General features: G+C 34.5%; 2 protein-coding genes across 2 annotated transcripts in view; one reads left to right on the top strand and one right to left on the bottom strand.

The window, feature by feature from the left end:
* The window catches only part of LOC106662142, a 56330-nt gene extending 31389 nt beyond the window's left edge, over positions 1 to 24941 (bottom strand). The window contains exon 1 of the mRNA XM_014385965.1: positions 24822 to 24941. Within this exon, the coding sequence (XP_014241451.1) occupies positions 24822 to 24879 (58 nt within the window). The 5' untranslated portion in view covers positions 24880 to 24941. The remainder of the gene's footprint in view (positions 1 to 24821) is intronic.
* LOC106662138 (tudor domain-containing protein 1-like) overlaps positions 1 to 24943 on the top strand; it is a 182837-nt gene that overhangs the window by 132142 nt on the left and 25752 nt on the right. The gene's annotated exons all lie outside the window — the stretch shown is intronic.

Below are 24943 nucleotides of genomic sequence, written 5' to 3'. Positions count from 1 at the left end.
TAAGCCCAAAATGATATTTAAAATACGCTCATCTTTGTTGAAAATTATTGTTTTTTGTTCAATTCTAATGGCACAATTATTTTAGGCCTTTTTTTGAAGGTAGGAAATTATATTTTAAAAATGCAATCTGTGTTTATTCGGATACGAAGTTAAAAAAAAATCAACCTAAATATTTACCATCCCTAATTACCTACAAAAATAAGCCCAAAATGATATTAAAAATACGCTCATCTTTGTTGAAAATTAATGTTTTTTGTTCACTTCTAATGGCACAATTATTTTAGGCCTTTTTTTGAAGGTAGGAAATTATATTTTAAAAATGCAATCTGTGTTTATTCGGGTACGAAGTTAAAAAAAAAAATCAACTAAATATTTACCATCCCTAATTACCTACAAAATAAGCCCAAAATGATATTAAAAATACGCTCATCTTTGTTGAAAATTTTTGTTTTTTGTTCAATTCTAATGGCACAATTATTTTAGGGCTTTTTTTGAAGGTAGGAAATTATATTTTAAAAATACAATCTGTGTTTATTCGGGTACGAAGTTAAAAAAAAATCAACCTAATTACCTACCATCCTTAATTACGTAGAAAAATAAATCCAAAATGATATAATAAAAACGTTCATCTTTATTGAAAATTCTTGTTTTTTGTTCAATTCTAATGGCACTCGGATAGCATTTGATGCATAATTATATCTATCTATTCCATGATGGATTATTTTAGGCCTTTTTTTGAAGGTAGGAAATTATATTTTAAAAATACAATCTGTGTTTATTTGGGTACGAAGTTAAAAAAAATCAACCTAATTACCTACAAAAATAAGTCCAAAATGGTATAATAAAAACGTTCATCTTTGTTGAAAATTATTGTTCTTTGTTCAATTCTAATGGCACTCTGGTACCATTTGATACATAATTAGATTGATATACATAAATACATTTTCCCCAAAAGACCTGCAACAAATATATTCTTTTTTCGGGTCTCGTTGCATAACAGGTGTTTCCCTATATTTTACAGCCCTAATTAAACTGTCAGGCTATGAAACTCAATCAAATCCACTTTATAGCAGTTTTGTATTCGTCCCATGGGAAAGTTATGTAGGACTTCTTTTTAATTTCGTTTGTGACTCGGCAAAAGTTGCAGTTTGACGGGGACGTGTTCACCTCGCCTACCTGCCATTTGAGATTTACCATCTAACTTTGTTTATACTCAAACATAAATTTAAAAACCTTCTAAGTAAGAAGAAATATGACTTGAGGGTAGCATATTTCAATTTAAAAAAGGAATTTTCTGATTAACTCAACAGTTTTTGACAGATATTTGATGGAATGACTATACTTTGGCGTATGAGAAATGGAGCTATTAAAAAAAAAATTTAGCATCAAATATTAAGTTGATGCTGGGTGTTGGTCTTCGAGTCGTTGAACTCATGCTGAACCCGCACTGGGTCTGTTTTCACTCGCGGGTTTGTGCCTTGTACTAGGACATCATCAGTGAGGAACGTTTCTACGTGTGACGGCGGAACCAATAAGCGACCAATCATCAAATAATAAACCGAAAACTCTTAAATGCGTGCCGTCTAACCCCAAGTAGTAATTTAATTCCTGGTTTATATAAGATTTAGTGTTCAATGTACCAAGAAAAAATCAGATATATTGTGTGAGGTGCTTAGAAGTATATTTAAACATTTCACATTAAATAAAGGTCATCAAAAGTTCATCGTCATATATAAAAGAACATTGAAAATTCGTCGAGATTTAATGATGAGATTATAACGGTTGTCAGCGGGAATTTAATTATCAGATTGTATATTGATGTACGACTAGCGTGGTCGAACGATTTCCGATTTCTTCTAGTCTATTAATCAGTAGCGTATTTTGGAGATTTCTTATTATCCTCATAAATAACAAATACACGTTTAGGCGTGGTTTTAATAGATGAATTACCTATTATATTTTACTGGCTTGTTAGACGAGTCAGAATAGGAACAGCGAAGGCTAATCTGGAGAATACCATATGGCCATCATTCATGTTCCACCTACAATTCTCTTTTACAATTGCGCTGATGTAACTCATTTGTTCCCAATATGAAGTTCCAATTTAGTTTTGTGACGAGGTTCATCCGTGGGGAACGAATTGGGTCAATAGACATATGTTTTTAATTGGAAAAGGTTTTCCACTCGAAAGAAGATTGTTTTTAAGTCATTTTAAACGTAAAGAAAGAACACTAACATGTTTATTACTTTGGGTTAAAAAATTCAATCCAACAAGTTTCTCCTGGGTTCTTTCATAAAGAAAAAGAGATTCAAGTTTTATTTTGCAAAACCCCTTAGAAAATATATTGTCAGATTGATTTTCTACGAATTTAAGAAAGTGTGTAACATGTCGGATCGCAAACTAATATATTTATTCAAATAAGTGTATTGTATATTCAAACGAGTATTCTTGGAAAATAAGTAGTGTAGAAAACTATGCTCTCGGTGCATAACAAAAATTACGGATTCATCAAGGATCTGCTTGTACAAGTCAGGAACTACATACATCCTGTTTTACTGGTAATACTAAAATACGAGTTTACTGGCATAGACATTTTTACAGCTTTAGAAAAATAGTTGGATCATTTCCTGTTGGGACCTTATCGTCGTTGGATAACAAACGTTACATGTTCAAATTTGATGTAACAATTATAATTTTCGATATAAATGCACAAAAGGCCTAAAGGTCTAAAAAATAAACAAGTGAAGATTTTTAAAAGAACTTGTTAATCCAGTTTGATAAATCACCGGAAAGGAAGTTGATGAAATGATGAATCATGGAGTGAGTGCGGTGTTCAATCCTTTTTTAAAAAAGATAGTTCCTACTCACAGTAAGTTGTTTTCCAACGATCCGGATTTCGAGCCCTTAGCTCATCATTAGGTTGAAGGATTTCTACAACCTGATGATGCGCTAAGGGCTCGAAATCCGGATCGTTGGAAAACAACTTACTGTGAGTAGGAACTATCTTTTTTTTAAAAAGGCAAGTTGACGATGGCATATCATATGTTTATGGCATTAACAAAATAAAAGGTAAAAAAATTAAAGTTAAATCAAAAAAAGGCATCTCACGAAACCAAAATATAACATTTACTTTTCTTAATAACACAAGAGATATATCATTTGACGAGAAGCTGTATTCAAAATGTTGAAAATAATGTTGTATATAATAAATATTACTTCCGTGTCGGGATGCAGTAAAAATTATTTGGTCCAAGCTTTTCCAAAACTTAACAATTTAATTTTTCTAACCAAAAAAAAAATATATATANTATATATATATTTATTTTTAATTTAAAATTGTTGTACATTTAGGCAAACGTGCTAATTTAATATTACAGTGGGATATTATTGACATAGTTATAGCTTTACAAATTAAATTCACTTGTCACCACCATTCGTGGTCCGCTTGACCAATTAATATCTTACAATTAATTAAGGTTTTTAGTTGAGATTAAAAAAATGGCAAAAAGGAGGGAAAATTCAAAAGGTGTGGTTGAGATGGGAGGTTGGTGTCCGAGTGGATCGAGGTCATGATAGCGTAAGTGGTAGAGCAGCGGCGTATCAAGCCGAAGATCGTGGGTTCGAATCCCGCTCGTGCCATTGACTTTTTTATCTCAACTGAAAAGCTTTACAAAATTTCTACACCTTAAAAATAAAATGTATAAATTTATACCCTGATCGGTAGCGTAATCATAAAATCACATTTTTCTTGTTGGTAAAGTAAACATTTATAAATAAATTTTTATAGTGTGTTCTTGAATTACACAAAATATATAGTTAAATTGTCAAAAGATTTTGCCTAAAATGTTTATATCCACAACTGTCTTTTTACTGTTTATTTCCACAGCACACACAGTTTAAACTAAGGCATTCTAAGGTGTAAAAAATTACCTAACGAAAATCTTTAATATAGAATCGATTATTATAATGCAGCTTATCGCGTAATAAAATTACGCAATTTCTTCTCTAGTGGTAAAAACAAAGTAAAAGCCCTTTCATACAGTACGACTTAGCGTTCAACTAATTAATTACTCGTTCAGTGGTAAAACGTTAAAAATGCCAAGAAATGTTCACAACAGTTCAAAGTCTGTCATGTTTATTCTTTTAGTAATAATATCGTCCCTTCAGTAAAAATTCTATTTAACCTGCTGTGAGTAACAAAAAATCTGTATCTTGGATCAAAATAAAAATTATATTAATGTAAGATAGTCTTTTTTATGAAAACTATAAAAATTGAGGACGCAAGATTCCACTGGGTGATCTGTTATTTTTCATTCGATAACCCTGACTCCAGTTCTTCCAAAAATATAGGAGACATCTTTCAAAAATTAGTTATAAAAATTAGTGAAAACTTTATTAACGAATTTGTTATGATTGTTATGATGATGATTATTAGTAGACCTCTTCATAATAATAATAATTTCCTAAATATAGGTACCATACAAAAAAGGACAAGTATTTACAAATTGGAATTATTCCATTCCGTGAGCAGGAGGTTGACAAGACAATATATTTTTCTCCTATCTCACTCTCCCCCTCCCTTGACAGCATTTGATGATTTTCGAGTATAAAAGATATAGAAAGCAAGAGAGAAAGATACAAAAAAAATAGAATTTAAAACTAGATTGACTAGGTAAAAATATAAATATTGTGTAAATAAACATGTAAAAGGGAGAGAAAAAAAAACAAGCCAAAAGGGAACAAATAAAATGCAAATGGTGAACGAGTGAGAATGTTTAAAAATTGAATTGCTGTACTAGAAAGTATCTATAATGCCACTCAATGCGTGCAAATTTAATGAGTGGTCGGCAATAGGAGTCGTGAAGAGAAATGAGCTTCACTAAGCTTGGAAGTATCCAGGTAACGCATATGGAACTCGCCAAAAACAGGACATATTGCTAAGAAATGGAATACGTGTTCTCTTTCGTTTAGGTTACTGAGAGAGCACCGGGTAATTTCGCCGTCCATCCGTCCAAGTTAAGATGCAAAAGTTCCCCTCTCAGTTTGAACAGCCATCTTGACTCTCCAAGAGACCAACTATTGGGCGAATTTCTCAGAAAAAAACACTGATTGAATGTTCAGTTTCTTATAAAGCAAGAACCTGGACGACGAAATGGCACTATTCGCAGCCTCTTACCAATGATTCTCGCCTATGTTAAATAATAATGTTGAGAGTTGCCCCTTCCACAGATGCGAGTCTGAAAAGTCCGGATTGAATTCGCACGTATACTTTGCGGCAAGACTAATCCAGATTTTGAACCATGAAGTTCTGCTATTGATTACTTCAATCGCTATTATTCTCGGTAGTGCTGGTAGATTTAGAACTTTGAGGCTGTACTTGAAATGCAATTTTAATGTGAAAATCTCCAGCAGGTCTACATTAGATTCTAATAATAACATAAATTGTGAGTGATCGTTGGTAAAGTTGGTAAAACTTATTTATGAAAAATAGACCTCTTAAGGGCGTCGGTGACTGCAACGGTCACCCGGCGCTCATCACTGTAAGATAAAGGTCCCGGGTTCGAATCCAGCGGCCCTGCATTTGTACCAGACATTACAAATGGGCTATTTTTTATTTTTATTTTTTTTTAACACCAACACACTGAAGGCTGATATGACCTCTGCTGTTGCGAACCCTCGTTAAAAATAAATAAATAAAGACCTCTTAATATATGCCTACGATTTTTTTTTTTTTTTTTTTTTTTTTTTTGGGGGGGGGGGTGATAAAAATTATGCAGTTCTACAGCAAGAATACTACCCAACTCAACAGAATCTAACTATCTAATTTACTATATGGCAATATTTCTAAAGGAAAAAGCAAAAAAAAAAAAAAAAACTATCTAATTATTGTCAAATGTTAGGAAATTAAAGGGTACCAATGCGTCTATCCCTACTTTGTGCCTAAATGTTCGTGAATCACTGAAAAAAAAATTCAAAAAATTCTATTCAAATGAAATAACAAATTAACTAAATCTGTCCGTTTGTGGAAACGCTATGTGGGCAATGTTTTATGTATATGGTCGGGAACCCTAGAGGATCTAAAAAAAATTATTCCAATTAATTAATTCTCTACACCCTAGTATAAATTTTATATTGGAAATAAATAAAGATGGTTGTTTAAACTGCCCATAATAAATGACATAATTGAAATAATAGACGTTTATAGAAAACATCAACAGAACATCCTCTCAAAACATAAAGACAAGCCTTTACTTGACAAAAAGTAAGGTTTACCGACTTACTTCTAATGATTGCGATATTAAATATATATTGGACAAAGCGGCAGATAAATTAAAAGGAGAGTTAAAGAACTACTTGCCTAAATCGAACAATTTTTTTTGAATTTAGGACCATTTAAATAAACCAAAACACAATTTATATTCAAATTTCAATACAAGTGCTGCACAGTTTCAAGAAAAGAAGGGAACTAAATTGGTTTGAGAAATTCGAAATTAAAAAAGTCACTGGAGGATAACTGCATAAATAAAAATTTATAGAAATGTTGTGTACACAAAATTTCTTGAATGTGTTATAAGAAATCCAATGTTCAAAATATATAAATTTAAAAATATATAACGTGTGGTATTTCACAAATAAGCATTTTATATACACAGTCGTAGTGTTTAAAATACAAATGTAACGACGTTGCATACCATGTAAAATTGTAACTGCGAATATATTATTTACTTATCTATTCAAATTGTTTCAAAGTCCTGATGAAGAGGACATACATTTCTCCAAAGTTTGAAAGGTAAATGAGTGTTATTTTCTTTCAAATTAGCTCTATCCCGGAATTTATTATAATTTTTAGCGAAAATATATGAAAAGTTAGATTTCATCTGTTCTAAAGAGGTCCATTTCATCGGAAATGTGTTCACAATGATTAGAGGAACTTGCGAAATGGGCAAAATGCAAGGTGTGGAAGGTCAAATGGGGGCAATCAGTCTGATTCTTCACATTGGAGGTCTTCGTTTCGACTGGAGATGTCGGAAGTCGAGTCGTGAAAGGCGCCCAGGCGCGGTCGGAAGGGATGAAGAAACTGCGTAACTCGTTGAGAAACCGAAAGTGGGTCCGTCATTTCGTCCCGTGCCTGTTTCCCCCTTCCTTAATTAAACGGGACGAAATCTGAGGCCGACCGGGAAATCGACGAGTTAAGTCCATTTGCGGTGTAGCTCTTGACACGGTTCGCGGTTTCACCTCGGCACGTCCACTTCCACCGCCGGGCATTGTTTACATTTGAGAAAAGGGTGCGTTTTTTTACGTTTGAGTTATAACGCCAAGGGCGTTGCGGTCTCTCGGCGTCTTCGCAGGATGGTTTCGGGGTGAAGAAATCACCAGACGGAAACGTGATTTTCCACAAAATAGACGAAGTGAGTGCGCCCAATGCCTTCTACCCACGGCCGAACAGAACATAGCTGCATTTTTCAGGCAGTACAGTCCTTAGAAGACAAAAGGATGTGGGCTACAGGGCGTCTTGGAAACGTTGCACAAGAGATGCTTAGCCCTTTCGTCACCGTGTCGTGGGTGGACCGCAAGCAAAACTGAAAAAGCTGAAGGCTCGGGCACGTGATCCGATAAAAATGTCGAAGATGCTTGATTGAATGCGTAGGTGCTCACCTTTCGAAAAAACGTTTACTTGTAACCTAAAATTTTTCGAAATGCTCTTCCTCTTTGGTGAAATATTAAAAAAATACTTAAACTTACAAAAGCTTTTAAAAAAGACATTCATCCATAAGGGCCAGATTTTCGAGTAGGAAAACCCTCAAAACTTGCAAAAAAATAAATGAAGATCAAAATTCCCATTTAACCCAATAAAAATTTTATGTATATAATAAAATTAATTGTCTTAAAATTCTTGCCTTAACGATTGTTTATTTTATGGCGTTTAAAGTGTAATACATATGACAAAATGAAATTCAATTTTATACTTAAATTTAAAATAATACAACTAGATAAAGGCAAAGTAAGTTTTAAAGTTTATAAACTATCCATAAAAAGACAACTATGGATTAAACAACTAAAGTTACAAATGTTGAACCCTTTCGAAAAAACGTTTACTTGTAACCTAAAATTTTTCGAAACGCTCTTGCTCTTATATGTATGTGAAATATGTAAAAATACTTAAACTTACAAAAGCTTTTTAAAAAACATTCATCCATAAAGGCCGGATTTTCGAGCGGTAAAAACCTCATAACTTGCAAAAACTAAAAGAATATCAAAATTCCCATTTAATTCAATAAAAAATTTACGTACAAAACTAATTCTCTTAAAAGTTTTGTCTTAAGGATTATTTATGATAATTGTTTATTTTGTAAAGATTATAACGAAATACATATAAAAATATACAATTAAATTGTATACTTAAATTTTAAATAATACAACTGTATAAAGACAGTAAAGTAAGTTTTAAAGTTTATAAACTATCCATAAAAGACAATTAAGTATTAAAGAATTTAAGATACAACGGTCACTAATTACCACACATTAAGAAACAAACTTTAAATAGAAAAAAAGTTAATATTGTAACAATAAAGTCAACTATTTGAATTACAGTGAAAAAAAAATATTCCTACACCGCATTCCCTACATTTCTACGTTTTCCTTTCATCCAGAATATGTTTCAAAATCGAAAGACCTGCTTTACATATATACTTGTTAGGGGGCATTGTTTGTACGAACACATTTTTACAGTACGCGTTGCAAAAACCAATTTTGCCATTGGTCTTCGGTTCCGGTGACCTGTAGCTACCACTTTTGAACTTAGGGTAACAGGCATTATTGTAGTTTTACACGATTCGGCTTTGCTCCCAGGCCGAAGAAGGAATGTGAACTGAGAAATTCTCAACTGATGGAAAGAACGGATTTCGAACAAAATTTCTTGTAAAATTCTAGGCATCTAAGGTTGACATCTTCGATGAAACGCATTATAAAAAAATTACCAGCGATTCATTTACTTAATACCGTTAACTCATTAAAATTACATATTACTCATTGTTTTCAATTAATTAAGGCTTTGGTTGAGATAAAAAAGTCAGTGTCACGAGCGGGATTCGAACCCACGACCCTCGGCTAAATAAGCCGCTTGACACTATCTTTCCATCGCGACCCCACTTTTGAATTTTTCCTCCTTTTTGCTATTTTTCAAATGTCGTGTAATCTATTTGAAAAACTGACATTTGAAAAATGGCAAAAAGGAGGGAAAATGCAAAAGGTGGGGTTGAGATGGGAAGTTAGTGTCCGAGTGGATCGAAGTCACGATAGCTCAAGTGGTAGAACAGCGGCGTATTTAGCCGAGTGTCGTGGGTTCGAATCCCGCTCGTGAAACTGACTTTTTATCTCAAGGAAAGCCTTAATTAATTGGAAAGAATTTATTTGGTCAATCGGACCACGAAACCTAATAGATTACTCATTGTTTTTTTTATTTAAAAAATAATAAAACTGGAAAATATGCAATTATGTGCAGTCCAAACTTAAAGACGTATAATTTCGTTCAAAGTAAGCGTAGTTCCAAAAGAACTTCTTATCCGTGATTCGAATTCCTTTCTTTGCCATCTACATTAAACCCCGAAACATTCCAAAAACTGGTCAACTGAATAATTAAATCATATACGAAAAAATGAACTTCAAATGTCAGTTATCACAGCAAATAAAAAAAAATTCGTAATGGCCTTCATCGTTTTGGGCTACGAATTTGTCAACATTTCTCTGTTCGAATCCCATCGTTGCCTTTGGGTTTTTTAGAAATCTTAAATTATTTTATCATAACGTTCTGGCTAGTATCAAAATCGTCGTTCATTTACAAAAATCAAAGCTCTTTAGTACGACATAATAAAAGAGAAAATTATTGCAGATAAACTAAAATCAACAGAATCCTAAAGATAAATTCTCTACCTTGACGATAGTTAAAGAAATTGTATAGGTAGTTAAGACCTTGTCACTGTAATTATATTAAATTGCCAAGCACTGGGTGGTCTCTGAGGAATTTTGTCCACCAAAAGTCCATAGTTTCTCTATAAACTTGAATTCTATTTACTTTTTAGAATGATAAAGATGTTATTTGCAACTTATAGACCAACAATATAAACGCACTTTTGAACGTTAGACCGCTAGGCATGTAAGAAAATGTATCATGCTACTTACCACAAGTAATTAGGAGGAAAATAATATTACTTATTTCACTATTTCCGGAGAGCCAAAATAAAATTGTCGAAATCTCTCATTAATTGTAGTAACGAAAGATATTAATGAACTTATAATAAATTATTCAATTAAGAAAGTTTTATTGTAAAATATGGGCTAAAACCCATAATAATTAATGTTTTATTTTCTTAGTTTAGCATCAAATTCTAATAACCAGCAACAAAGTTGTTTGTTTTAGAAAGGTTAGAATTATGGAAAATTCAGCTGTTTAGATTGCTTGGATTAAATTGTGTTTTTTGCTGGTCCAAGTCAAAGAGATGATATATTATTTTCCTCGTCGTTATAGAACAATTATATTAAAATAAATATAGCAATTCCTGATTCTTTAACTTTAAGTATTGGGTTCGTGCAAAATTAATGCAGATTTTGAAAATTTGTTTTATTTTTGCAGGTACTTGTCATGTAAACAATACTAAATCCTCAAATGTAATTTATGGATTATAATAAATACTTTTAATTGTTATCTTATACATAAAACATTTTAGTGTATATTGAATTTTATAAGAGGACCTGCGAAATTACATATGTCCAAACTGATTTTCGACAATTTATTTGTACTCATTTAAACTTGGGCGAAGTTCGGCCCAAACCGCGCTTAACATCAATACAGTTTGGGGGAAGGAAGCTTTTATGCAGCGATGGTTTCAAAGAATTCGCATTGGAGATTTCGATCTCGAAGACAGAGAAAAGGTCGCGGTAAGCTTTCTCTTGTCAACGACGAACAACTCAAAACATTGATTAAAGAAAATTCACGTAAGACAACACGGGTTATTGCGGAAGAGTTCATTGTTGACCACTTAACTGTTGTTCCCCATCTGGAGCAAATTTTGTAAAATAAAGAAGCTCGAAAAGTGGGTACTGCACGAAGTACAAAGAAATCGACGCTTTGAAATTAGCTCGTCGCTTCTGATGCGCCTCCAAAAGGTTCCAATTATCGATCGAATCTCAGAGGCGATGAGAAATAAATTCTGTATGATAACAGGAGGCGTACGGGTCAGTGGTTGGACAAGGATGATGCGCCAAAACACTTCCTGAAACCGAATCAGAACCCAAAAAAGGTTATGGTGACAACTGGTGGTATACTGCTGGGGTTGTTCGTTATAATTTCCTGAATTATGGTGAAATTTTCGCAGCAGAGAAGTATTGCCAAAAAATTGACAAAATGCACAGAAAACTGCAACGTCTTTATCCAGTATTGGTAAACCATAAGGGGCGATTATTCTTCACCATAACGTCAGGTCACATGTCGCAGTGCCAACCTCGCGGAAACTTAAGGACTTAGTATATGACGCCTTATCGCACCCTCCATATCCACCCGACCTCTCGCCTACAGACTTCCACTTTTTTAGGAATTTTGATTTCTTCTTAAGGGATAAAATTTTTAGAGAAGACGAAAACGCCTTCCAAGACTTCATTGTGAGTGGAATATAACGATTTTTATGTCAGCGCTTATTACACGTCGGTAAAAATGTATAGATTGTGATGGAAAATATTTACAATAATTTTTTTTTTTTTTTTTATAAAAATTAAAACTAGTTTGGACTACATTTTCAAAACCTGCTTTATTTTTGCACAAGCCCAATATTTCCATGGATGATTGAGTGTTTTAATTCAAATATTTACCAATATGTTTATACATTTAAATATTTATTATACAAATATTTATTTATTTAAATGAAGAGAAATAAATTTGTTGGTCGAGCCATGGAGAAAATGGCCAGAAAAGAATGGTAACGTTCGATTGCGAATCGATCACACCAGGCTGACTTATGGGTATCCTTGTTAACAAAGGGCCAAGGAGATTTCCCCTGTGCGGCGCACAAATAACTGTGAGGCAATATTAAAGTGTGAACAACTAGTGCCGTACAGGTTTGGCCTATCCGCGACTCAAAGAACTTCTGAAACACAGAAGTTTATTGCAGCTTGAAATTGATTTGATACATGAAGAGGGTAAATTCATATGATCACATTTGAAGGCTCTTTCACGCATGATTACCCGAATTGAGTGTATATTTATTAGTGTGAGGTTTTCAGTATGTGTGGGTGGGTTTGTGGTTAAATTAGAATATCCCACAGACTCGCCAAAGTAGGTTAGTTTTTATATTTATAGAGTGAATGGCAAGGCAACGGCATAATATCAAATACCCTGATGCCTCGCGTTTTCTTTTAATATATATATACTGTTTCAAAGGTTTTCTTTTTGTTTATAGATAATAACACAAATATAATATATATTTATTAATGTAAGTGTTTATGGAGGGGAACCCACTAAATAGGGCTAGTTGTTTTTAGTTTATTTCGTTCGAAAGGATTTGTTTTGTATAAACGTATTTATTATTGCGAGTGTAAATAGAGCTCAGTGGAATATTTAGTACTTAAGGCACCGGTAATGGCCAAGGCAGACAACCGACCGGTTTAAAATAAAAATAAAAATGATTATTTGGAGATCGTGAGGTGCGGTCTGGTGTGTCATAGGTTTTAGAAAAATATTTTCTTTATCATGCCAACGTTTCGATCTTTATTGAGATCATCTTCAGGGCTCGAAGTGTTTGTTTTCCGTGTAGATGTGTCATTCTTGTGTGTCGTATTATAAACAAACACTTTGAGTCCTGAAGATGATCTCAATAAAGATCGAAACGTTGCATGATAAAGAAAATGTTTTTCTAAAACCTACGTCACACCAGACTGCACCTTACGATTTCCAAATAACCATTGGCTAACGGTCACTAAACATCACACATTAAAAAAGTAGAATTTTCTTGTTTCTGTCAATATATCGTGTTGGTCAAGATTTTCAGACATGTTTTCAGATAACGTTAAATCGATTATTGGTCAACGACAGACGTTTATAATCGGCGGAGCGAAACATCACGACCGATGAAAAAACTAACTTTCCTTCTAATATTTTTTTTTAATAGAACGAACGATTTGTGCGATTCATTCTCGCTAGATACTTAACAGTCCTTTCGTTCCTTCATATATTACACATTCAAATTCATGATGACAGGACATGTTAGAAAGCTTGTATGGACTAGATTAAGCAAGTTGGAATAAACCTAAATAAGAGAAAATTTATTATGTAAGTGTATTGACGAATAAGACATCAAAAGTTTTTCTTAAGTCGCTATGGTGTATATATTTTTATTTGGTGTTAATAAAAAAACGAAGGATGATGATCTATATAGCCACATGCAGTTTTTTATAACAGTGCTTTACATAACACGAGCATAACTTAGGAACATGATCTTTCGTTTTCCTCCCTCCTACTTAATAAGGAAGCGGTTCCGGTGTAATTTGCTTCTGTCAGCATTAAGGTTTCTTTTGACTCGCATGAAAATAAATATTCCTGTACTAAAGCAAGACTTTTCTTCAATATTACGTAACGCTGTACCAAAAAAAAATTAGGATTAGTGCTGCAGTAAAACCACGTTGGGCATTGTTCGTTCCCTGTTTGTACAAATTCTTTTTATTTGTAATCCACGCTCGTCCTTTGATGGCCGAGGAAGTCAATCTTTTTAAACCGGGTCAGGGCGAATAAATTTAGAAGAGAATATTGTGAAATATAACCTTGTTAATTCTGAGCAATTATTTGAAATTGAACCAAAAAAACATAGTTAATAAGATTACTAGATTAAAGGATTATTTTAACAAGTTAAAGTTTGCAACACGAGATAATTCTTAGATTCATTTTTATATCATATTTTGCAATTGTCAGAGTTAAAGTTTAAATATCAAATTCTTAGCGTTCGTGACGGGGAAATATTTTCTAATCGCCCGTTTCCTGACTTGCGACACCATCTGAAAATTACTACTCTATTATCGGACCTTTCTTTTCCTATGCGAGCCTTCTTCTACATCAGAAGCTGTTGGATTAATGGGAAGCCCGGTTACGAAAACTTTGGCCCTAAAAGACCCGCTGTTTTGTTCTGTTGGGCAACGCTGTGCCAAATGTCACGGTTGTCTTTAGGGCAATTATCGTCGAATCGCGATACAAATCTGATTTTCTCTCTTTCTATAATATATTATCTGTCAGATCTGACGTTTGATTGTCTTTATACATTTTTTATCGGTAATAAACGAAATCCGAGTTCAATTTTAAAGTAAAACGCTCTCGTTCTTATCAGGCCGTTAAAATCTCCACGCGCTGAAGATATTTTCCATAGAGCAAAAAATCATTTAATTAAGGCACAAGCTTGTAGCGAACGAATTTAACATACAAAAAAATTATTAATCTCAGTTTCGAGCCGTGATTCAAAAATTATGAAAAAAATTTTATCGATGACATGAGGAAAATTCCCCTATAATCAATCCGGCTCACACGCGGGCAAATTGGTTTTTTTCAAATCACCTTTGAAGCCGGTAAAAAATTAATTGCCTCTCTCTTCGCAAGATAAATTTTTTTATGGAAGAAACACTTGCGGCGATTTTATTCCTCTCTTATTGTTCAACCGTGGTAATTTGAGAGGAGTGTCCTACCTTCATGTGTATTTTCTCATGTCTCAACTCGCGATTTATCATTTGCAATGAATCTTTCTCAGTCTTAATAATTTCGAATCCTTGAACACCTTGGCCATCCATTTTTATAATACCTGATGTTGTCCTAACTCTCAGACTTTCTTTTACCCCTCATCTAAAAATCAAAGCTTCAGTGGCGAAGGTTGCTTGGTGTGACTTTTTGGCCCAGAAGCTAATCCCTGTTTATACTAAATACAAGGTATTTAACGCAGTGTGACGTTCTATTTTATGTCATGCAGGCCAGGTGTGGGGGTTCAAGCGTTCTGAAGAGATTTTTTTATTAAGAAGATTTTCTCATTGCCTAACCCCACTCCAAGCTGCATGCTTTATATTGAGACGGCAGTACATACAATTTTCCCTTTTATGCTTTCCTTACATTTCTCATTTGTTTTAGGGATGGTTAGGCATTTAACTCTAATTTAACTCTCATTTGTTTTAAGGGTACTCAAAGGCCCTGTTGCCCGAATCTCTAAAATTACTGCTCTCGAGGTTATTAAATCTAATGGTTCTTGGTTTCGTCAATGGAATACTTTTCAATATGGTTGCAGTTTTTCTTTTTGTTTAGAAAACGTCTCGATTTGGCCCAATTATACCGTGGAACTTTTGTGCAGGCTAGGTGATCAACATGGTGTGAGTTGTGAGCATCGAGCTCAATCCTCAAACAGGTGTCTCCGAGCTCAATCCTCAAACAGGTGTCTCTGAGCTCAATCCTCAAAAAGGTGTCTCCGAGCTCAATCCTCAAAAAGGTGTCTCCGAGCTCAATCCTCAAACAGGTGTCTCCTTTTTAAAGCCCTAGACCAACCACTCTAAGGCAACTTTTAACTTAAACGTTCAAGATAGTGGTTCTATAAAACTCCCGATGGCTACTTAAACTTAGATGCGAGCAAGTGTTCCTCAATTCTGTGCCGTGGAAGGGAGACGACAGAAATTTTTTGTGTGCGCTCGGTAACCTAAGAATTACGGAAAATATCTTTCATTTTGTTGCCCAGTGTCCCATACTGCCAGGGCTCCGTACCCTGTATCTAGGGTATAAATCGCTTTCCAGGTCTCAGCTGCTTGATCTGTTAAATATCGTGGATATTGAGAGGTCGAAAGGTCTGGCACACTATGCACGTCATGCTTGGCAATATAGGTACGAATACAATATCGAGTTATAATTGTTTTATTTGTTGTACCTAAAATCATTTCGTATATATAATTTAGTTTTTATTTATTACTATTTTTCTTTTACTTCTGGCAGACGGATCCATGCTGTAAAATGCTTTAAATATTGTATAATATGTAATGCTCCGCTTTAAAATAAATAAAGCATGTTATCTATCTAATACCTGGCAAAAACTGATTTTGCTAATATACCAGCCATTTTAAAATCCTAGGTATCAATATCAATCTATCAATATGTTCTATCTGCAGGCAATCTAGCCAGTCTGGGTGTCATTTTTTGAATATTCAACTTTGTTTAACATTGCCTGGTGCTGTTTGCTACTGTTAGCACGGACAAAACATGATCTCTTATAATTCACGTTCTGCGGTCTTTTTCTTGTTACGTTTGAACTTGACTTTCGATCACTTTCTCCGACAGACCTGATTAATATTAAGAATAGGATTTTATACAAGGATGTCGAAACCGGCGAATAGCGCAAGAGGTTAGAGTTCATTAAGGGGGAAAGGTTTCAGTTAAAAACCCCGCGCCTATTTCATATTCGTTGCTCAGACGTCGGACGATTTTAAATTCGAGATCAGGTCTTGTAAAATTATAACATTACGCGACCCCTGACTCCGACAATCGCAAAACGAAAGCCCCCCTGGTGACCTTCCGGGTCTTCGGCCTCGTTCTGTTTCGAAACGATCGCTACCTTATTAGTTTTTGGTTTGATTACTTAGCCCAACGTAATGCAATCCCATTCGCAGTTTATTTAATTAAATTTCGAGGGCGAGGGTGAAACATTTGGAAGAGGTCGCCTAAACTTGCATTACATATCAACTTTAATATTAGCGAAAGTTTTACCCTTTTGAACTTTTCTTAAGATCATTTAACATTATTGCGTTATTCCGACAACAGATTTTTCTCTGATAAAGTCTCGCAACTGGAAAGTTCAGTTATTGAGCATTGTGTCAAAATAACTGGGAAATTATCACGCAATTAAATTCAAGGAAAAGTTTTGTGACACTAGCATGGTCCCAGAATGTGCTAAGTGTTATAGCAGTGTACTATATCGTAAACTCTTTTAAAGTTAGACTTTAGTTAACTTATGTTGGGCGCTTATAAAGGTAGTGTTAACAAATAATCAGAAATTAAACCACGCATTAGAGTTAAATTGATCAAATTAGGGTGAACCAAGAAGGTCAAATCAGGATAAAGATTGGATTTTTATCGAACTATTTCAATTATTAAGACACGTTTAAACAGTTTTTCCTGTGCACTTATCTTTAGCATTAAGTGTTATTATATTTTACAATATTAGCCCATTCTTACCTTGAAAACTTGAAGACAAATATTGTTGGATTAAGAGTTAAGAGTGACATCTTTCCAGCAAAAATATAAATTATTGTGGAGACGTGTTGATTTTATCTTCAAAAGCGATATTGTAAGTATGAATTACGTTCTGTACGAGGAAAAGTTTACGTCGAAAATAATGACTAGGTCCATAATTTTCTTTAACGATTCTCTCTTTAAGACACTCTGATCCGATTGTTCGTAATTGGACGAAAGTTGATGAATGCCGGTGAAAGAATAAAATCATAAAGCGCTGGGAGTGGTTCATGACCAATTTTCAAATCGCGGTTGTTTGAAGATTATGAGAAATTGTATAATATTCTCAAGTGAAAAATTATATAATCGGCGCAAGTGGTAGGATGTACGAAGTGTAATTTAGGTGGAAATTATTGTAAAATTGCCTAATTTACTTTTACGATCCCGCTTAAGAGACACAATTCAGTTGCTCGTAATTGGACGAAAGTTGATGCATCCCGGTGAAAGAGGAACGTCAGAAAATGTTTTTGTTTTTTTTATGCTGGGAGTGGTTCATTCCCATACTGAAACTACGGATTAAACGGAAATTTCATCAAATATGTTTTCTCTCGTTCTCAAATTTTCATCTTCCAATAAGTAAATATATCTCACGTTACGGCAAGGCCATTAATCTTTTTAATTTTAATAGGCTGTCTGAAAAACATATTTCGTAACCATTACCACCTGTGGTACCTATGAACCTGTAATTTAATCGTTAACATCTGATATACCAGCAAATATAAAATTAAAAAACAAGTTTTCCTTGTTACTTTATCCTGGAATCCTATTTAGCTGACCGCTGATTCAGGCCGAGGTGCGGCAACGAATACTTAAATATCAGACCAAAACAAATAAGCGTCCAACAAGGGAGCATTCTAGGTCCCATCCTGTTTGCCATTTACACTGTTGACTTCCTATACATCCCAACATCATTACCACCTAAGCGGACGACACCGCGATTCTTTTTTCTAACCTCATCTAATCATCATAGATAATTAATTTATTTGTATAATGTGTAAAATTTTAGGAGAGTCTGTGTTATAGAATATTGTTGTGTTATTACGTTAAGTGATTTTGAAACATACTTAGTTTTTATATTCATAAAATTTGTGAGTATTTACTAATTACCTCTTACTATAATTTATTACATTTTCCTCTACTTTTTGGCAAAATTATAAAATATGTTCAACATATTTTATGATTTGCGGAATAGCTTTTTTTTATAACATGACAAGTTAAACTTAGGCCCGTATGTCAAGGTTTTTTTCAAATACATTTTACTCATGTATTACTACTACATTATTTTTATTTATGACTAGGTTATAATTTTTTCTTTTTCCTCAGTTGGACTATAATGACTATGACTTAATACGTGTTGTTTTTGGTGAAGCCATTGAAATTTATGCTGGTCTTTTTTTTTTGTTTATTAAAATGTATTTTTCTCTCGCGTTCAAATCTATCTAGACATCCAAATTTATCGTAAGTGATTTTAATTTATTTACTTTCCAATATTATTTTGTCTGAATTTTTTAATTTTAATATAACAATCTTTAATTGCTAATTTTACTACCCGAATCATATCTAAGCAACCTCCAACGTCCTTAATGAGTCCAAAACCTGGTGGAACAATACCACAGGTATGAAGCACGTGAAGAGATTCATAGAAGGACCATACGCAAAACTTACAAAAGAATCGCTGGAAGGCAACCGCAACCGAACCAGGATTCTGCTTGGACTCCTGACAGGACATTGCCACTTAAGAAAGCACGTGCACCGGATAAAGTACAGGCAGAAAAAACACTGTGCAGATACTGCCAGGAAGAGGAGGAGACCGCAGAACACATTTTATATTTCTGTGAAGGTCTATGTAGGTGCAGTTTCTTGCAACTAGGACAAGAAAAACCACAAGCAAGATCCTACACCAAGGAACCGCTGGCAAAGCTGTGGAAGCTGGTTAATAGCCTGAAGGCCAGTGATTTATAATTAACAGAGGAGCACAATACATCTTTTTAGGTCGAGGTATAGTAGGCCTTATGGCTGCCTCTCTTATCCCTACTCCTACCCCTCCAACGTCCAAGAACTTAAGTTTATCGCTCCAAAAAAGTGGAGGACAATACTGAATGAAATAAATATGTTCACCAATGTATATACACATTGAAAAACAGTATTGCCCTCCGCTGAACACCAACAAGGATCTATCGACTTCCAATCAAGAACTTTGGATTACCAGATACTTAGAGTACTATACCAAGCAAGCAGACCGACGTGGAATTCCCACACAAGAATTAAGAGGCAACAACTTAACAGAAAACTTGGACAAATACGAAGACTTTTAAGACAGAAATCTGTTTTGACTGCCAAAGCTAACTTTATACACGATATAACTGCGACCTCTCTGAATATACGGAAAGGAACTGTGGGGTCTGCCAAGCCATCCAATATCCAGCACATCTCCCAAAAATTCAGACGAATTATCAGCTCCTCACTAACCTCACTATCCACAACGACTTAACCTTTATGAACTCTCAGTCCATCCTATCCCTAGTGCCCAAGTGTCTACACTACCGTCCTGAAAACCCGCCACGTCGCTTTAAATGATGATGGCCTCCTCGCCACTTAATGCTTCATATTGAAAGGCTGGCGGAGAACAAAAATCATATAAGCACAAATTTCTATATTTATTTCATATGTACAGGCTAAAAATAAATTATTTATTTAAAAAAAAAACTTTTGCGCACGAATAAGTACGTACGTTTCTCTTTTTTCACACTCAAAGAGACATCTATTCAGGGCTTTTTTAGGGATGGTTAGGGAGTTAAGGTAGAAATTATTGAAAAATTGCATAATTTTCTTTTACGATCCCACTTAGAGACTTACCTGATACAATTGTTCGTAATTGGTCGAAAGTTAATGAATACCGGTGAAAGAGGAAGGTCGGAACCAAACGACCGGAAGATTATGCCCGATTCCGCTGAAAGTAATAAATTCCAAAATTATGAAAGATCACTAAGGGTACGTGGCCAATTTCCCGTTAACGGGTATCGTATCCGTCTCCTGTGCACGATTTACCATCGGTCAGAGGGAAAAAACGTGAAATACGTTCCCGACCCGTGTTATCCATGGAGCACCGTGACCTCTGGAGTTTCCCCCCGCCCTTGGCATTAAACTTCGTTTCTCTCTTTCGCGCGGGTCGATTTGCTTTCTTGGCAAAATCCTTTTGCCGGGAAATACTACAAGGCTTCGACCTTTCACCGGGGCAGAGGACCCGATACGGCACAAGCATAACTTGAGGGTATGTTGTTTTATGTCGGTGATGATTGCCGCCTTTCGCAACTGGCACGTCGAGCCCACCGTAATCTCTACCTTTAGCCGGTTGTGACTTTTTAAGGGAAAACAAAACCCCTTCCGGCAATATTATAAACAACGGTTTTTTTCTTCCTCCCAGACTTGAGCCAGAAAGATAAATAAAGATTTCTAAATCAGAAATTTATCCGTCTTCTAAATAATACCATTACTCACGGTCGATTATTTCGATTGTTAATATCATTTCATAACATCGTGCTTCCACTATGCCGTGATAACAGTCCCAAACAATCATTAATCATATCCGCATAATCTTTAAAAAATCATTTCAATTAGCCTTTCACTTTTTCCCCCTTTTACCTGTTGTGAAACTCATCGAATTAATTTAGCTATTAATTCGGAGGAAAAGACTGTATTTGTATTTTGTATTATACAATTTTAAAGTCTGTGTTAATGGACATAGGAGTCCTGTAAAACAGGTTTTCTTCTGTGCCAACGTAAGTTTTCTAAATCCTACGATCTTCCGCTTTTTAATCCCTGACGAAACATCCTTTTATTCTGTATTTGGTTAAGGTAGTCGTTACAAATGTTATTAATTGAAAATTTAAATAAGATTTACATTAAATAGAGATAGGTAATGGCCCTTTTTATTATGACTAATTACAAAATTGTATTTTAAGACAATACATAGTAGCCGTCCGAATGGTATATAATTTAATTCAATTAATTAATCGTTATGTAAGGTATAGATTGAGATAAAAAAAGTCAATGTCACGAGCGGGATTCGACCCCACGTCCTTCGGCTAAATACAACGCTGCTGTACCACTCGAGCTATCGTGACTGTCACGCCGAAGGTCGATGGCAAGTTGGTGTCCCAGTGGATCGAAGTCATGATAGCTTTTTTTAACCCACGACCTTCGGCGTGACAGTCACGATAGCTCAAGTGGTAGACAAGCGGCGTATTTAGCCGAAGGTCGTGGGTTAAAAAAAGCTATCATGACTTCTATCCACTGGGACACCAACTTGCCATCGACCTTCGGCGTGACAGTCACGATAGCTCGAGTGGTACAGCAGCGGGGTATTTAGCCGAAGGACGTGAGGTCGAATCCCGCTCGTGGCACTGACTTTTTTATCTCAACCTATACCTTACATAAAGATTAATTACCAAATCTAATGAATATAATTTAATATTTGACTAATAAATAGTTTGTAGAACTAAGACTCATAATTATATAGCTGAAAACCCGAAACGTTGCGAAATAATGCAATGGAAATACAGAGTCTAATTGTACTATTACTCGTATGCATTATTATTTTGCTTATTTTTGTTTTAATTAATTTCGAGATTTGATTTTATTTATTTTTTTATGATGTCCATCCTGATTTTGTGGAACTCGATAATAAGATGATGGGTAGGAAATAAATTGTCTTTTCCACAGTACTTTTTCCTACCCATCATCTTAAGTTTGATATGTCAGTAAAAATATTTGAAGAGAGTTTAATGGGGAAAGATAAGATTTAAACAAATGAGATTTTTTTTAATCATACCTTTTCTCACGAAATGAGTTTGATTTATTTTTTTATTACTTGAAATCATCGTGAACGTAGCCATCATAAAAATTATGAGAACGTGATTCCACAATTTTACTCGATTGCAGCTTTTTTAACATTCATTCTTTATATATATACACTGTATATAAATAAACTGTGAAAGCTTGTATTTCAGTTTAGTTTAGATCACGAAAATGTATCGTTTTTGAGACGTTATGACTGAACTTTGTATTACACTTATTTCGTGAGAAACAAAAGGAAAGTTAGCGAGAGCAACGGTTTTTAAGCTGCGTGATTTCTGATCCTCCAGTAAACAGGAAATTTTCATAATATAAACATTTGCGTACATTATTGTATTCCTTTCCAACAGCTGCAGAAGCAACCCTCATTGGAGGAGGAAACAGCCAACCATATCATCTTCGAATGCGAAGAAACGGCTCAATGGAGATTTAACCTAACATATGAAAAAAATTTAGGGAATCAAATTGCATCTGCGACAGTCAATGACCTGATACTTCTAAGGAGAAGGATTGAGTCTATTGCACTGAACTAAGAAGGTACAATAAGCCAGAAACCCAGCTTCCTAATGTCCTTTTTCACCATACCATACCAACCCTCATTTATCGCTTTGACTGACCACATAGGACCGACATCTCGGTTGGTAATTAATTAGAAATTTTTTTCCTTAACATCTTTAAATTGTGGGTTTAGCCGAGCTTCTCAGAACCAGCCAAGAAAGTCAATGTGAAGACGCAAAGTCGCAGACCATTTCAAAAATTAACGACCTGAAATTGACTATTTTCTCTCTTCCATCATACAAACTAGTTCTTTCGATTACCACTTTTTGAGGATCATTCGAATGGGCAAAAGTTGGTTATTTCACGCTTTATTGCCTCTAAAAGCTCATCTTGCTATCAGATTTTTCTATCCTCATCTTGTTTGTCACACCTTTCGCTAACTTTTTGTAGGTTACTTGATAATAAACTGCACTATGGTTGAATGAAGATATTCGATTATAAAATCGAGAAAGTAAAATTGGAAAATATTATGTTCTTCTGTCAATCTGATTTAACTATATATTGTAATTTTCGAAAGTTCACCAATTGCTGTACTGGTCGGTTACACAAAGTTCACATGTATTACTTTTGATTATAATATTTGTTTTACCAGCTTAGGAAATACATATCCATATGACGGTTTTTTTAAATAAGTATACCCGAAGTGCATAATGTTAACACGTAAATTTATTTTTTGATGTTTATCGATCTGCAGCAAATTAAGTTTAGGTGATGAGACCTTTACAGGTCATATGAAGCAAACACCGGATTATTCAACCATCATACTTTGTATTTATTCTTTTCAATTAATTAAGTTTTGGTTGAGATAAAAAAGTGGGATTCGAACCCACGACCTTCGGCTAAATACGCCGCCGCTCTACCACTTGAGTTATCGTGACTTCGATCCACTCGGACACTAACTTCCCATCTCAATCCCACCTTTTGAATTTTCCCTCCTTTTTGCCATTTTTCAAATGTGTAATCTGTTTGATTCTCGGCGACAAATTTATTATTATTTGTATTTATGTTAATTTTTTTTTTTTAATAAATAGGCCGCGATGATGGCGAAATAATCCACCGAAAGCTCGGCGCAGCCTGAAAGGTGTTTTTGCTCCGTACAACCTCTTAAGAATCTCCCAATTTAATGGAATTTTTTTATTATTATAGCGTAATACAAAATTCATTGGCAAGCCCAGTAGTCAGTTGTTTCCGAAAGTTTTAAAAGTGTCAAGGAGACGACTTTTTATAGACGTGTGTGCTTTATTTGTTTATCCGCTGTGTGTCTTTCATAAATCAACAGAATCTTTTGTAATGCGTGGACGTTCAAATTGAGTAATGGCCAGTGCGAGAGTATTTGCATTGAAAATTGGAAATCTATTATTTCTTCGACTTAACTGCTAATAACGAAAATTCCAACCGTTCCATTAAAAATTACAATTTTGTTCTGGCGTCAGTTTCCTCCTGAGAAATTTCCCTGTCTTCGTTTTGATTTTCGGTAGCTTCATTTAAAGTAAAATTGATAATTGGTCGGAAAATAGTTACAACGCTTAGTTCAAAATGGAAATGATTTATGAGAAAACGGTAGTGAGAATGGAAGAACAAAAACACACAAAAGAAGGTTTGAACCCGGAGATAGATTAGAGATAGACAGAGAACAGAAGATAGCATCAAATACAAGCAGCAGGAAAACATACTGCTGACAGAAATCTCGTTTATAAATCGGAATAATTTCAACAAAATGCCCTTAAGGAAGTTCCACAAGTGGCCATTTTGCTAAAGAATCGGCTTCTCGGAATTCGTTTAAGGTCGAAAATTACATGGTGCTCATCAATACTACTTTAAATGTGCATACAAAAACGGAGTGTTTTAAAAATTTTAGATTTATGTGACGGTGATGATAGAGCTGAAGGTGAATCGTCTAAACCCTGTGAAAAGCTTCCTTTATATGAAGCACTAACGATGTTATAATTTGTAGCCTCAGGCTATTAAAAATTGAATTTCTGATTGAAAAATTATTTAATTTTAGGTTGTAATTGTTATTTTCGTGGCGTAATGATTCCATAGGTGTAATTTTTTACGTTGTTGAGTATTCCTTTTTGTTTTTTATTCCCCTTAGGATATTTTTAGTAAATTAAAACAAACCTGTTAGAAGGGCCACATTGGCGAGGAGAAGACATACTGATTTGAAAATTCCAACCATTATTGATCATGCCTCCCTGTGTAGTGCACAGAGTCAATTCAAGCACACAACTGGGCCTGACTTT

This window comes from Cimex lectularius, unplaced genomic scaffold, assembly GCF_000648675.2.
Source record: "Cimex lectularius strain Harlan isolate CLEC.00 unplaced genomic scaffold, Clec_2.1 scaffold19, whole genome shotgun sequence".
NCBI lineage: Eukaryota > Metazoa > Arthropoda > Insecta > Hemiptera > Cimicidae > Cimex > Cimex lectularius.
This window is presented reverse-complemented; position numbering and strand designations above follow the sequence as displayed.